General features: G+C 60.9%; 1 protein-coding gene across 13 annotated transcripts in view; it reads left to right on the top strand.

Annotated features, from left to right (window-relative positions):
* MINK1 (misshapen like kinase 1) overlaps positions 1 to 13600 on the top strand; it is a 46431-nt gene extending 32831 nt beyond the window's left edge. For 2 of the 13 annotated variants that reach the window (XM_070478944.1, XM_020912892.2), the window contains 30 exons: positions 784 to 894; positions 1278 to 1368; positions 1761 to 1891; positions 2209 to 2263; positions 2374 to 2452; positions 2670 to 2845; positions 3270 to 3339; positions 3696 to 3909; positions 5630 to 5746; positions 6235 to 6321; positions 6530 to 6739; positions 6899 to 7072; positions 7360 to 7620; positions 8059 to 8144; positions 8298 to 8408; positions 8552 to 8664; positions 8814 to 8902; positions 9128 to 9151; positions 9252 to 9415; positions 9807 to 9912; positions 10000 to 10137; positions 10289 to 10397; positions 10735 to 10902; positions 11009 to 11152; positions 11317 to 11451; positions 11647 to 11747; positions 11829 to 11978; positions 12061 to 12220; positions 12307 to 12446; positions 12753 to 13600. In XM_070478944.1, the coding sequence (XP_070335045.1) occupies positions 784 to 894; positions 1278 to 1368; positions 1761 to 1891; positions 2209 to 2263; positions 2374 to 2452; positions 2670 to 2845; positions 3270 to 3339; positions 3696 to 3909; positions 5630 to 5746; positions 6235 to 6321; positions 6530 to 6739; positions 6899 to 7072; positions 7360 to 7620; positions 8059 to 8144; positions 8298 to 8408; positions 8552 to 8664; positions 8814 to 8902; positions 9128 to 9151; positions 9252 to 9415; positions 9807 to 9912; positions 10000 to 10137; positions 10289 to 10397; positions 10735 to 10902; positions 11009 to 11152; positions 11317 to 11451; positions 11647 to 11747; positions 11829 to 11978; positions 12061 to 12220; positions 12307 to 12446; positions 12753 to 12836 (3798 nt within the window). In that variant the 3' untranslated portion in view covers positions 12837 to 13600. The remainder of the gene's footprint in view (positions 1 to 783; positions 895 to 1277; positions 1369 to 1760; positions 1892 to 2208; positions 2264 to 2373; positions 2453 to 2669; positions 2846 to 3269; positions 3340 to 3695; positions 3910 to 5629; positions 5747 to 6234; positions 6322 to 6529; positions 6740 to 6898; positions 7073 to 7359; positions 7621 to 8058; positions 8145 to 8297; positions 8409 to 8551; positions 8665 to 8813; positions 8903 to 9127; positions 9152 to 9251; positions 9416 to 9806; positions 9913 to 9999; positions 10138 to 10288; positions 10398 to 10734; positions 10903 to 11008; positions 11153 to 11316; positions 11452 to 11646; positions 11748 to 11828; positions 11979 to 12060; positions 12221 to 12306; positions 12447 to 12752) is intronic. The other 11 variants (XM_070478947.1, XM_070478945.1, XM_070478949.1 and 8 more) reach the window with 11 other exon arrangements.
* Positions 13601 to 13619: the final 19 nt, after the last annotated feature.

The following is a 13619-nucleotide window of genomic DNA, read 5'->3' as shown; positions in this document are numbered from 1 at the left end:
AGCTTCGGCCTGACCTGTTTACAGACTTTGTGCTGAAGCCTCAGGTTCCCTTCTGCAGCTGTCTGGTAGCCCCCAGGCTCTGTCTTGTCTCTCTAGCAGACCTGGGGACTTGCTGACTCTGAGCCCCTTTCTTGTCTCTCTGTTAGGGGTTGACCAGCTTTTCCTTTAAAGGGCCAGACAGTAAATATTTGGGGCTCTGTGGGTCATAAGCTTCTAACAGCTACTCAGCTCAGCCATAGACAATGCAGAGATGAAAACAGGAATGTCCCTGGACTCCAAAGAACTGTATTTAAGACGCTAAGATGTGAATTTCATGTGATTCTTCCTTTGATTTTTATTCCAGCCATTTAAAAATGTAAAAACCATGCTCAGCCTCTTGGCCATAGATTGCCAGACCCCTGCTCTGGAGCAGTGGTTCGTCACTGTTTGAGTTTTATGGGTCCCAGTGAGGATCTGATGGAAGCTTTGGCCCCTTCCCCAGGGAAAATACACAAACCCACGTCATACTGCCTGCAAGTTTAGGGATTCTCTGGGCTCCTCCTCTGGACCCAGACCATCACCTCCCTGAGCCCACCTGCCGTGTGTCTCCCAGATGTGTCCCCTTCCCCTTTCTCTCCTAATCTCACCAAGTTCTGTGGCTTTTACTAGGGGTCTCATGGCCCCTGCTCTCCAGCTCATACCAGTTCTGACCCAAGGATTCCAGTCCTCCCCCAGGGGCCCGGCAGGGGAAGGAGGCCTTGCCTGACAGATACTTTTCCCTCCGGTGCCTCCCTGGGACCATAGCTGGTGATGGAGTTCTGTGGTGCTGGTTCTGTAACGGACTTGGTGAAGAACACGAAAGGGAATGCCCTGAAGGAGGACTGTATAGCCTACATCTGCAGGGAGATCCTCCGGGTGAGCCAGGCCCCTCCCTTCCTCCTGTTCCCATCTCCCTGGAGGTGGGGCTTCCCTGCACTCACCGGGAAGGAGCTGGAACTGTGTCCCCCAGGAGCAGATGGCCTGATGCGGGTGCTGGTGGAGAACCCTCAGAAGGACCCAGCACTTCTGTTTCCGAGCTCTGCCCTTTCTCCTTGGGACCCTGCAGCTGGGTCCTCCAGAGCCTCCAGTCTGAGGACACTGCCCCCAAAGCTGAGCCTTTACTTGGGCTCCTGGCTCCCAGCTGGAGAGGGACGGTTCCCCCAGCCCAGCCCAGCCCAGCCCGGTGCCTCCCCCACCCCTCGACTCACATCCTTGTCCTCTAACACCAAGACTACTTCCTCCCACCCCTCCTGCCCCAGGGTCTGGCCCACCTCCACGCCCACAAGGTGATCCACCGAGACATCAAGGGGCAGAACGTGCTGCTGACAGAGAATGCCGAGGTCAAGCTAGGTACGCCGAGGCCTTCTGACCTCTAGCACGGAGTTGGGGACCCGTTTGTTCATTCCCTCTAGTGTCTCAAGCCCACCTGTCTACGGGCAGGGGGATTTGCGTGCCGCCTTCTGCTGAATGCCGCTGGAGAAGCTTTTTGTGTGCTCCCTGGTGTGTGCAGGTGCTGGGCCGGCCCCTCTGGGGAGATGGGCTTGTTTGGCCCCTTCTGCCTGGATTGCTATCCCTTGGTCCTGTCACCCTGGTTTCTCCCCCAGACACAGGAAGACTAGGTCAGGGCCTTTGGGATGGATGTTGATGGGGTGAAGAGGTGGCCAGGTGGGGCTCGCACAGGACAGCCCCGAGCGGGGCACAGGTGCAGCGTTCCATCATGGCCTCTAACTCTGCCCTCCTAGTGGATTTTGGGGTGAGCGCACAGCTGGACCGCACGGTGGGCAGGCGGAACACATTCATTGGGACCCCCTACTGGATGGCCCCCGAGGTCATCGCCTGTGATGAGAATCCTGATGCCACCTACGATTACAGGGTATGGGCGGGGAGGCAGCCAAGGGTAGGAAGTGAGATGGGGTCAATGGGCAGGTTGAAAATATTGGGAGCTTGAGCAGGTCGGGGAACGAAATGAAGGCCCAGGGTTGTGGTAGCAGTGAGGCTGGGGAAGGGATTGTGGCCAGGAAAGTATGGATGGGGAGGGTGGGGGAGCTGGAGGACAGTGAGGATTGGAGCAGAGGGGCCTCAGGAAGGGTATGGACCAGGAAGCAACCTGGAGAAGAGAGGCTGGGGATAGTGGGAGAGGGGAGTGATGGTCAGCAGCATTCACCTGTCCCTCTTCTCATGCCTCCACAGAGTGACATTTGGTCTCTAGGAATCACAGCCATCGAGATGGCAGAGGGAGCCCCCCGTAAGTGCAGGCTCTGGGAGCGAAGGGAGGGCCCAGAAGGAGCTGTAGGGAGGAGGTGGGGTCACAGGTGGCCAGTGAGACCAGCTGATGGTGCCTCTTCTGTGTTCCAGCTCTATGTGATATGCACCCCATGCGAGCCCTCTTCCTCATCCCCCGGAACCCGCCGCCCAGGCTCAAGTCCAAGAAATGGTAGGTCTCGGGGGACTGGTGTTTAGCAAGGAGGCCTCCACCTTACCCCCTACCCCCAGGCCTGGGTCTGCACTGCAGAAGAGGGCGCGGGTTAGGGAGGGCACCTGGTGTGGGGGACACGGGGAGATAGGAGGAAGGTCGGTGACTTTTGGATGAATGAGTTCCCCCTTCTTCCTGGAACCACCCCCTTTCCGACATGAGCCACCATCATCTCCAGGTCTAAGAAGTTCATTGACTTCATTGACACGTGTCTCATCAAGGCTTACCTGAGCCGCCCACCCACCGAGCAGCTGCTCAAGTTCCCGTTCATCCGCGACCAGCCCACCGAGCGGCAGGTCCGCATCCAGCTCAAGGACCACATCGACAGATCCCGGAAGAAGCGAGGCGAGAAAGGTCAGTGGGTGGGGAGGGAGGAGGCAGGTCTGGAACATACATCCACCACCCCTACTCCTCTTCTCCAGCCCTGGCTTCCCCTCAGGCCCCCTTCCAGGCCCAGCTCTCCCTGTCCTGTCCAAGGAGATCTCCTTTCCCAAACTTCCAATCCCAGAGGGCTTTTTCCACTTTATGTGGGGAGGTCTAGAACTGCTCATGTGCATGTGTGAATGCGAGGACACCTCCCACCCACATCCTACCCACTGCGGGGTCCTATCCCCATCTCTGTCAAGGCCCAAACCTGGGACCTGCCGTCGCCCCCATTGCTCCAAGGAGGTGTGCCATCCAGACAGACCTTACTGGTTATCCCTATCTAAGGTATCCCTAGCCCGGGGTGGGGTCTGGGGCACTGGGTGAAGAAACAACAGTGATCTCCCCCCTCCAGAGGAGACGGAGTATGAGTACAGCGGCAGCGAAGAGGAGGACGACAGCCACGGAGAGGAAGGAGAACCAAGGTGGGCCTGGTAGGCGGAGGGGGGGACCATCACCGTCCGAGGGACAACAGTGGCCCTTGGCTCTGGGACTCAGCCTGGGGGTGGTGAGCACAGACAGGTGGAACCATGGGACAAAGGCCCTGTGTGCTGAGACGGAACTGAACGAATGCAGGAGCTGGAGGGAACTTAGGGCTGCAGGCTGGGGTGTTGAAGGAGTGCGGGCCCAAGGCGGGGCAGAGGGAGGACAGGTCTCCGGTCATCCAGGAGCGGGAGCGACCCGAGGCGACCCCATCTGGGTTGCTGAAGCACCTGTTCAGGGCTCCCAGCGGGGGAGGGTGGCTTCTGACCCGGATACTCCCGTGTACCATCTTGCCCAGCTCCATTATGAACGTGCCAGGGGAGTCGACCCTCCGCCGGGAATTCCTCCGGCTCCAGCAGGAGAACAAGAGCAACTCGGAGGCTTTAAAGCAGCAGCAGCAGCAGCTGCAACAGCAGCAACAGCGAGACCCAGAGGCACACATCAAGCACCTCCTGCACCAGCGCCAGCGGCGCATCGAGGAGCAGAAGGAGGAGCGGCGGCGGGTTGAGGAGGTGTGGGGGCGGGGCAGGTCGAGGGGCGGGCCCTTCTCGAAGGGCCTGACCTGACCGGGTCCTGGTCCCACCGCTTGACTGCGTAGGGCAACATGAAGAAGAGGGAGCGAGGGGGGCCTCCCAGCCCCCTGCCTTCAGACTTGCAGGGAAGGGCTCTGTCCTCTCTGAGGGGCCCCTAAGGCACCCGCCAGCCTAGTGTGGGTGGTGGTACCCTCAGCGTCCCTTCAGAGCAGAGTTTTCTAAAAAAGCCACTCTGTCTCCCTTTCCTCGTGTCTTCATGTAAACCTCAGCTCTGGGGTTTGCCTGCTCTGTTTCCCTTCAGACCCCGGGAGGCTGAGGGTCTCTGCTCAAACTCCGCCCTGTCCTGGTCACCTGTCCCTCCAGCAGGTGCCCCATCTGTAGGTGAATAAGATCCCTCGAAAGGCCCTCCTTTTAGTTATGGTTGTTGGGGCTTAGATTTGCTTCCTACAAGCTTGTCCAGCGCACTAATTGGAGGTGGATGGGAGAAATTAATTTTAATTAATAGAGAATCTTATTTTTAAGTAGCTGCAGTTGTTTAAATCCCAATTTAAAAAGTACTTTGTATGTGTGTATAAAGATTTATTCTGCAGGGGGCACGGTGGGGAAGAAGAGACGTTATAGATTGGTTAAAATTTTGCCTTAAATGATGGGATTTTTGTTGAAACAATTACATGATCCAAAGTTCATGGAGGGCTGAGCTTAATTTAAAAGTTATCTAAGCAGTAGGCTTCCCTGATAGCTCAGTTGGTAAAGAATCCACCTGCAATGCAGGAGACCCTGGTTCAATTCCTGGGTCGGGAAGATCCGCTGTGGAAGGGATAGGCTGCCCACTCCAGTATTCTGGCCTGGAGAATTCCACAGACTGTGTAGTCCGTGAGGTCACAGAGAGTTGAACAGGACTGCGTGACTTTCACTTTCAAGCAGCAGGAGAGAGGCAGAAGCGTCCACACTGCCTGCATACTGCTCCCCAAAGTGGGCCCCTATCTTCATTGAATGAAAAATAATTTTCAAGAAAGGCTAGAGAGCCTAGTACAAATTATTCTTAATAAATACAGCTTTCAGGTAACAGAGTAACCAAAATCTGTGTCTACCAAAGTGTTTCCTGGAAAAGGCCTGATGTATCTTTAGGGCTTGTGCTCTTTCTTTCTTGCCTTCCTTTATTTATTTATTTTTTGGCAGAAAGATTGTGAAAGTTATTAAGTGAATGTGACCTGGGCTACTGATGTTGCCCAGGGTCCCTCCCTAAGTCACTTTTCTGTGCATGAGCACCTGGTGCCCTCTTGTGGCTGAAGGCTACCACTGCAGCCCACTCCCTTTGGCCAGTAGGGTCCAGGTTCATTTGAGAGGCCAGTAGCTGGGACATGGGGGACACTGTTGTGGACTCTGGGTTTTGTTTGGTGATGGAATGGATAGGGGACGGTTTTATCCAATTAGGCCCGCTCCTCTTGGCAGCTCCCGTCCCAAGCCCACAGCCATTTAGACATCAGCTCCTCCCGAACCAGGCCCCTCTGGGCTCTCATGTGAGCGTAGGTAGGTTTGTAGAAGTAAGTTGAAGCTACCCACTCTCACCGCCTTCCCCAGTGAGATGTAGCCTAGCCCAGGAGGGACAGAAGCGGGCTGAGGTGGGTCCCTGCTTCCGCGTGCAGTGCCGCCCTGTGTCTGGTGCGGTCCTTCAGGCTGCCTGTCCCCTCACCCGCAGCAACAGCGGCGGGAGCGGGAGCAGCGGAAGCTGCAGGAGAAGGAGCAGCAGCGGCGGCTGGAGGACATGCAGGCCCTGCGGCGGGAGGAGGAGCGGCGGCAGGCCGAGCGCGAGCAGGTACAGCGCCCCCAGTGCACACCGGACTCACCCCTTCCCGCCCTGGCCTCCCCTCCTGCTCCTGCTGCCTGCCTGCCCTGCTCCCCAGGCCCCTTCCCCTTCTCTCCCTCCCCCAAAATTCCTCCTATCTTTTCCAGCTTCACTCTTTCTCTCTGTTTTCTCCCACCCTTCAACCCCCGACCCTGGCTCCCTGCCCTCCTCCTGTCTCTGTGCCTTCATTCCCCATCTCTTTGCCCCTGTCCCTGACTCCTGTCACCTGCACCTTCCCTCATGGGGCCTCCGCCCCGGTGTCCTCCTCATCCCCTGCCTCCGTGGGGCTCATCCCACCCTGGCCTCTCTTTTACTCTCTCCCACCCCCCACCCCGGCCTCCTCCTCATCCTCACCCCACTGACCCCATCCTCCAACTCCTTCGCCGCCGCTGCCGCCCCCCACCCCACCCCCGCCTCCCCCTCTCTCCCTGCCCTCTGCCCCCCACCCCGCCCCCCAGGAGTATATCCGTCACAGGCTAGAGGAGGAGCAGCGACAGCTCGAGATCCTTCAGCAACAGCTGCTCCAGGAACAGGCCCTGCTGCTGGTAACGGGGTCCCCAGCTTCCCCTGGGAAGACGTGCATTCAGATCATCTCCGCTGCAGTGGGACGGGAGCATTTCAGGGGAAGGGGTCACCTGGGCGTCAAGGGAAGAGACCTCTCCTCTCTAGGCAGTTGGAGGAGAGCAAGGGCGTGCCTGCTCTGGCTTCCAGGGCTCACCCTGCTGAGCCCCCTCTCCCTACCCTTGGGCCCAGGAATACAAGCGGAAGCAGCTGGAGGAGCAACGGCAGTCTGAGCGCCTGCAGAGGCAGCTGCAGCAGGAGCACGCCTACCTCAAGTCCCTGCAGCAGCAGCAGCAGCAGCAGCTTCAGAAGCAGCAGCAGATCCTGCCTGGGGACCGGAAGCCCCTGTATCACTACGGTCGGGGCATCAACCCTGCCGACAAGCCAGCCTGGGCCCGAGAGGTACTCAGCGCCTCCTGTGCTGCCTGAGACTCATTGCGCGTGGGAGGCCCCAGGGAGGGGAAAGGGCAGGCAGTGCGGCCGGGCGGTACTGAAGAGGTTGGGATGTGACTTGGAGAACAGGACAAAAGCCGTCCTGCTTGGCGTCCTGTCACATCACAGGTGGAAGAAAGAACGAGGATGAACAAACAGCAGAACTCCCCCTTGGCCAAGAGCAAGCCAGGCAGCACAGGGCCTGAGCCCCCCGTCCCCCAGGCCTCCCCCGGGCCCCCAGGACCCCTTTCCCAAACTCCTCCTATGCAGAGGCCGGTGGAGCCCCAGGAGGGACCACACAAGGTGAGTCTCTCCCTGTTCCTGTCTTCACACACAGACATGGGGGGGCCTCGCGTGTACACACACATGCACATGCCTAGAGCCAGGGGTCACAGACCTCAGGACATGCGGGCAGAGACAGGCGCGCGTTTGTCTCTGTCTTACCTGTTCTCCGGCTCCAGGAGCCCCTTTCGATGGATAGTTGGAACTCAGAGGCTTTACCTGCCCCTTCCTCCCCACCCAGGCCCCAGCTCCCATGTGGGGGTGTGCCACAGAGCAGGCGGCCCACCCTCCCTGGTCTCTCCCCGCAGAGCCTGGTGGCACACCGGGTCCCACTGAAGCCATATGCAGCGCCTGTACCCCGCTCCCAGTCCCTGCAGGACCAACCCACCCGAAACCTGGCTGCCTTCCCCGCCTCCCATGACCCCGACCCCGCCGTGCCCGCACCCACCGCCACGCCGAGTGCCCGAGGAGCCGTCATCCGGCAGAACTCAGACCCCACTTCCGAAGGGCCTGGCCCCAGCCCGAACCCCCCAGCCTGGGTCCGGCCTGATAATGAGGCCCCTCCAAAGGTAAGGGCAGACTCACAGAGCTGGAAGAGGGCAGAGGAATGGGGGGGATAGAGCGGGGCTGGTCAGCAGGCGAGGTGGATGCAAGCTTGGGGGTCTGAAGGGAATAGAAGGGTGAGGAGTCCAGCCTGGCCCATCCCGCAGGGGTCACCCTGATGTCTGGTGGGCGGGCCGGCATGCAAGTGTGTCCGGGTGTTTCCATGGTGCGTGTGGGAGCAGAAGAGGCCCCCGGGGCTTCAGGGAGCACCAGGGGCAGACTTGCTGCTCAGATCCCAGCTCTGCCGTCTCCCCGCCTTGTGAACCTTGGACAGAGGCCATCAGCTTCCCCAACTTAAGTCTGCTTCTCCATCAAGGCGGGGGGTGCCTCTTCCAGGGTCTCGAAGAGGGGCCTGGTGTCCGCCGTGCCGTCACGGAGCCCTGACCCCTTCCTTCCCTCCTCAGGTGCCTCAGAGGACCTCATCAATCGCCACTGCCCTTAACACCAGTGGGGCCGGAGGGTCCCGGCCAGCGCAGGCGGTCCGTGCTAGGTAATGCCTAGCTGGGGGCGGGCGGCCTAGGGATCGGGGCGGGCGGCAGAGGGCACTGTGCCAGGTTGCCCGCTTAGGGGTGGGCGAGCCCCGCTCCAGTCACCTCAGCCCCCGCCCCGCCCCGCCCCCGGGCACCCTGTGCTCCCTCCACAGACCTCGCAGCAACTCCGCCTGGCAAATCTATCTGCAAAGGCGGGCAGAGCGGGGCAGCCCCAAGCCTCCAGGGCCCCCTGCTCCGCCCCCCGGCCCGCCCAACGCCTGTAGGTAATGGAGCTGTCCCCCCTGCTCCCTCCCACCCTCACTTCTGCCACCTGTCCCCCCTGGTGATGGCTCCCTCTGCGGTGCAGCTCAGCCTCCTGGGGCACGGACACCCCGTCACCCTGACCCTGCCTCCGCCCCTCCCACAGTAACCCCGACCTCAGGAGGAGCGACCCCGGCTGGGAGCGCTCAGACAGCGTCCTCCCGGCCTCTCACGGGCACCTCCCACAAGCTGGCTCGCTGGAGCGGAACCGGGTGGGAGGTACGTGAGCCCAGCCCCGGGGGCAGTCTCCCCAGGGTGGACCCCGCCTTTGGCAGCTCTGGACTGGGCAGCATGGGCACCAGACTGGGCTTGAGGCCAGCCCCTGGGTGGGCGTCAGTGACCTCCTTTCCCCCACCTGCCACGTCTAGCCTCCTCCAAACTGGACAACTCCCCTGTGCTCTCCCCTGGGAACAAAGCCAAGCCCGATGACCACCGCTCGCGGCCAGGCCGACCCGCAGTAAGTCATCAGGTGGCCCCCTCCTGTCTTCTCATGGTTTGGGACCTGGGGGCCACTGTGGAGCCTCTGGAGCCCCAGAGAGCAGGGCGCCAGGGGCAGGGCCATCATTAGTCTGAGGCTGGAGCATCTGTGGGCTAACAGGGTGGCCCTTCCCAGTTACTAACCTTTCTTAACCTCTTTCCTGCCTCCTCCTGGCTGCCCTTCTTCCCCCGCGGCCCTTCCCAGAGCTATAAGCGAGCCATTGGCGAGGTTAGTGAGCAGGGCCGCGGGCAGCCCCTCCTGTTCCCTGCCTTCCTCCGGCCTCCGCGGCACCCCCGCCTCCCTGCCTCACACAGCTCCTTCCCCGCAGGATTTCGTGTTGCTGAAAGAGCGGACCCTGGATGAGGCGCCCCGGCCTCCCAAGAAGGCCATGGACTACTCGTCGTCCAGCGAGGAGGTGGAGAGCAGCGAGGACGATGAGGAGGAGAGCAACGGCGAGCCGTCAGAGGGGAGCAGAGACACCCCTGGGGCCCGGTATGGGGGCGTCCCGGGACAGGGACACGTCCTGCCAGAGGTGCCTGAGAAACAGGTGCTGGGGGAGGGGTTGTCGGGTCAAGTTTGAGGGAAAGCAGTTCCCTTTTCCCGCCGAGTGAGGCCTTAGCCGTCGTTGCAGGCCTGTTCTTCCTGCCCTTCCCTAGAGAACGGGATACAGGCCTGGGGGCTGGTGTCCCCTGCTGTCCTTCACTGTCCTGAGATGAGCGCCCCTTCAGGACAGCCAGCGCTCCCCCAGTGCGGGGCAGGGGGCAGGGGCTGCTGGGTGCCAGCAGACACTGCAGGTGCCTGTGCCCCGGCTCTCATCTGCTCCCTGTGGCACTCAGGTGGCAGGCAGGGCCCAGAGGGCCTCCTGACCTTCCTCTCTCCATAGCAGCGACGGAGACACAGACAGCGTCAGCACCATGGTGGTCCACGACGTGGAGGAGATAGCCGGGCCCCAGACCCCCTACGGGGGTGGCACCATGGTGGTCCAGCGAGTGAGTGCCCCTCCTCCCCCATTCTGCCCCAGCCTGCCCTGCCCCTCCTCGACCCCAGCACTGGCTCCCTTCCCTTTGTTCGTTCAGACCCCCGAGGAGGAACGCAGCCTGCTGCACGCCGACAGCAACGGCTACACAAACCTGCCAGACGTGGTCCAGCCCAGCCACTCACCCACCGAGAGCAGCAAAGGTCAAAGCCCCCCCTTGAAGGATGGAGGCAGTGATGTAAGTGGGTGGAGGTGGCTCCACGGGGCGAGAAGAGGTCACTGGCCGTGGGCAGGAAGCCCTGGGGAGCCGGTTGGCCAGGGTGCAAGAGGAGGGGTGGGCCCAGGCTGGGGTCTGGCATGTTTGCCTCACTGCCACCCCCACCCCACAGTACCAGTCTCGTGGGCTGGTAAAAGCCCCTGGCAAGAGCTCGTTCACGATGTTTGTGGACCTGGGGATCTACCAGCCCGGAGGCAGTGGGGACACCATTCCCATTACAGGTGAGACGGGAGGCCCGGGGAGGGGTTGGGTGGCCTCTGATGACAGGCTTCACTGAGTGGTCACAGCCTCCCCTGTGGCCCGCACCTGCCCTGGCACGAAGGCAGTAGGGCTTCTGGGGCCCCCTTGACCCAAGGGGGGCAGGATGCTCAGTGGTGACCCAGGGACCCGCATGAGGGAGCAAGGGCTTTGCCAGGCCTTCTGGCCCTGTTTAAAGTCCTCCAGGCACCTGGTCCGTTCTCTAGTCTTTCCCTTTGGTCCGGAGTATCCTGGGGTGTGGGCTACAGGGAGGCAGTGACAGGACTCAGCCCACTCCCCTCTCCTCTCCTCTCCCCGCAGCCCTGGTGGGTGGAGAGGGCAGTCGGCTCGATCAGCTACAGTACGACGTGAGGAAAGGCTCTGTGGTCAACGTGAACCCCACCAACACCCGGGCCCACAGCGAAACCCCTGAGATTCGGAAGTACAAGAAGCGGTTCAATTCCGAGATCCTCTGTGCGGCCCTTTGGGGTAAGCCAGGGTGGGGAAGGAGAAGAAGGGCCTGGTGTGCCCGCGTGCTCCCGGTCAGGCGAGGGCCTGGCTCTGCCTCTCATCTGCCCAAGGGCTCCTCTTGCAGGGGTCAACCTGCTGGTGGGCACGGAAAACGGGCTGATGCTGCTGGACCGCAGCGGGCAGGGCAAGGTGTACGGACTCATTGGGCGGCGGCGCTTCCAGCAGATGGACGTACTGGAGGGACTCAACTTGCTCATCACCATCTCAGGTTGGGGGGAGGCAGTGGCCAGGAGGCGGGCTCAGTGCCTGGGGGGAGGGCTTCCCCAGTACAGGAACTGGAAGGTGGGGGCCCCACTTTCTCACCCCTCGAGTCCACATAGGATGGTGGGGAGGTGGAAGCTGGACCTCCAGCGAGGGTTCTATGTCCCTCAGGGAAAAGGAACAAACTGCGGGTGTATTATCTGTCCTGGCTCCGGAACAAGATTCTGCACAATGACCCGGAAGTGGAGAAGAAGCAAGGCTGGACCACTGTGGGGGACATGGAGGGCTGCGGACACTACCGCGTGGGTGAGGAGGTCACGACACAGCGGCCAGGGCACATTTGTTTATGAGAAGAGAGAAAGAGATGGGGTCCTGGGCTGAGAAAGCCTTGAAGGCCAGAGATGGTGGGGGGGTCCTGCAGTTGGGTGTGTAGACAGACCCAGGGGAGGGGCTGCAGCCCAAGCAGGGAAGCCCCTGCATCCCCCCTTTTCCTGCCCCTAGTGAAATACGAGCGCATCAAGTTCCTGGTCATCGCCCTGAAGAACTCTGTGGAGGTGTATGCCTGGGCCCCCAAACCTTACCACAAATTCATGGCTTTCAAGGTAACCCAAGCCTCAACCTCCACCGCTGTTCCAAGGTCGGCTCCTCTGCCCAAATCCCCTGAGCCCTTTCTCCCCGCACAGTCCTTTGCTGACCTCCCGCACCGCCCTCTGCTGGTGGACCTGACGGTAGAGGAGGGCCAGCGGCTCAAAGTCATCTATGGCTCCAGCGCCGGCTTCCACGCTGTGGATGTGGACTCGGGGAACAGCTACGACATCTACATCCCTGTGCACGTAAGCTTGGCAGGGCTGTGGGCGGAGTGGGGCCCCAGGCCTGGGCCCACCTCCGGGCCTCCCACCCACTTTCTCCTCCCAGATCCAGAGCCAGATCACGCCCCACGCCATCATCTTCCTTCCCAACACGGACGGCATGGAGATGCTGCTGTGCTATGAGGATGAGGGCGTCTATGTCAACACGTACGGCCGGATCATCAAGGACGTGGTGCTGCAGTGGGGAGAGATGCCCACATCTGTGGGTGAGTGAGGGGCCCGCCCTCCTGGCCTGTGTCCCCGAGCCAGCCAGCTGCAGCCCACTTACCACCCCTCTCCGCTTCCCCCCCAGCCTACATCTGCTCCAACCAGATCATGGGCTGGGGAGAGAAAGCCATTGAGATCCGCTCTGTGGAGACAGGCCACCTGGATGGGGTCTTCATGCACAAACGAGCCCAGAGGCTCAAGTTCCTATGTGAGCGGAACGACAAGGTGGGAGTGATAAGCCGCCCGGGCCCCATCCCCACCCCTACCCCTACCCCCACCCCCACCTGGGCCCCTGGGCAGAGCTGGGGGAGGGGTGGTTATAGGTCTTCCTGAGAGGCAGCCTGCCCTTCCCCCACCTTCAGTCTTTAAGAAGTCTGGGCTCCTTTGTGCCATATGTTCCTGCCTTTTGGAGGGGAATGGGGGCACTCTGCGGAACTAAATCCTGCAGTTTCTCCCTCCTTCCAGTTAACTGAGGCAGCCCCACCTTAGCTGCCCCACTCACCTTGGTGACTTCTTCTCCTCCCCACCCAGGTGTTTTTCGCCTCGGTCCGCTCCGGGGGCAGCAGCCAAGTTTACTTCATGACCTTGAACCGTAACTGCATCATGAACTGGTGACGGGGCCCTGGGCCGGGCTGGCCTCTGTGGACCAGCTCACCCCCCCACAGCCAGACTCCCCGGGCCGCCCTTCTCTTCCCTCCCTGGGCTTTTGCTTTTACTGGTTTGATTCACTGGAGCCTGCTGGGAACGTGACCTCTGACCCCTGATGCTTTTGTGATCACGTGACCATCCTCTTCCCCAACATGTTCTCTCCCCAAAACTGTGCCTGTCCCAACTTCCAGGGAGAGGCACAGCTTCCCCTACCAGGAACTGAGTGGGCCTAGCCCCACCCCCCTTTCTCCACTTACAAGGAGAGTGCTTGGGGCTTGGACCCCATACCCCACTGCTGCTGACTTGGCAGGGCCCTGGGCCCCATCATTTGCACGTCAGGGGAGCCGGCTCCCCCCTTGAATGTACCAGACCCTGGGGGGGGTCACTGGGCCCTAGGTTTTAGGGGGGTCACCAGCCACTCCAGGGGCAGGGACCATTTCCTCATTTTCTGAAAGCACTTTAATGATTCCCCTCCCCCCAAACCCCAGGGAATGGAGGGGGGACCCCGCCAGCCAAAACATTTACCCCTTTCCAACCCCCATCTCTTCTAGCCTCTGCCCTTCCCTGGTGGAGGGGGGAGCAGGGAGCTCTCACCCTCTCCCCCCCTTGCTTGCATCTGTATATAGTGTGAGCAGCAAGTAGCCCGCCCCCTCCCTGCCCCCACCCCTCCTCAATGTAGTGGCCTTGGAGATCTCGTTTGTTAATAAAGACAATTCAACCAGCTCCCACCACTTCAGGCCCTAGGTTACT

Source organism: Odocoileus virginianus, chromosome 17 (assembly GCF_023699985.2).
Source record: "Odocoileus virginianus isolate 20LAN1187 ecotype Illinois chromosome 17, Ovbor_1.2, whole genome shotgun sequence".
NCBI lineage: Eukaryota > Metazoa > Chordata > Mammalia > Artiodactyla > Cervidae > Odocoileus > Odocoileus virginianus.
The sequence above is the reverse complement of the archived record's forward strand: the minus strand, read 5'-3'. Positions and strand labels throughout refer to the sequence as shown.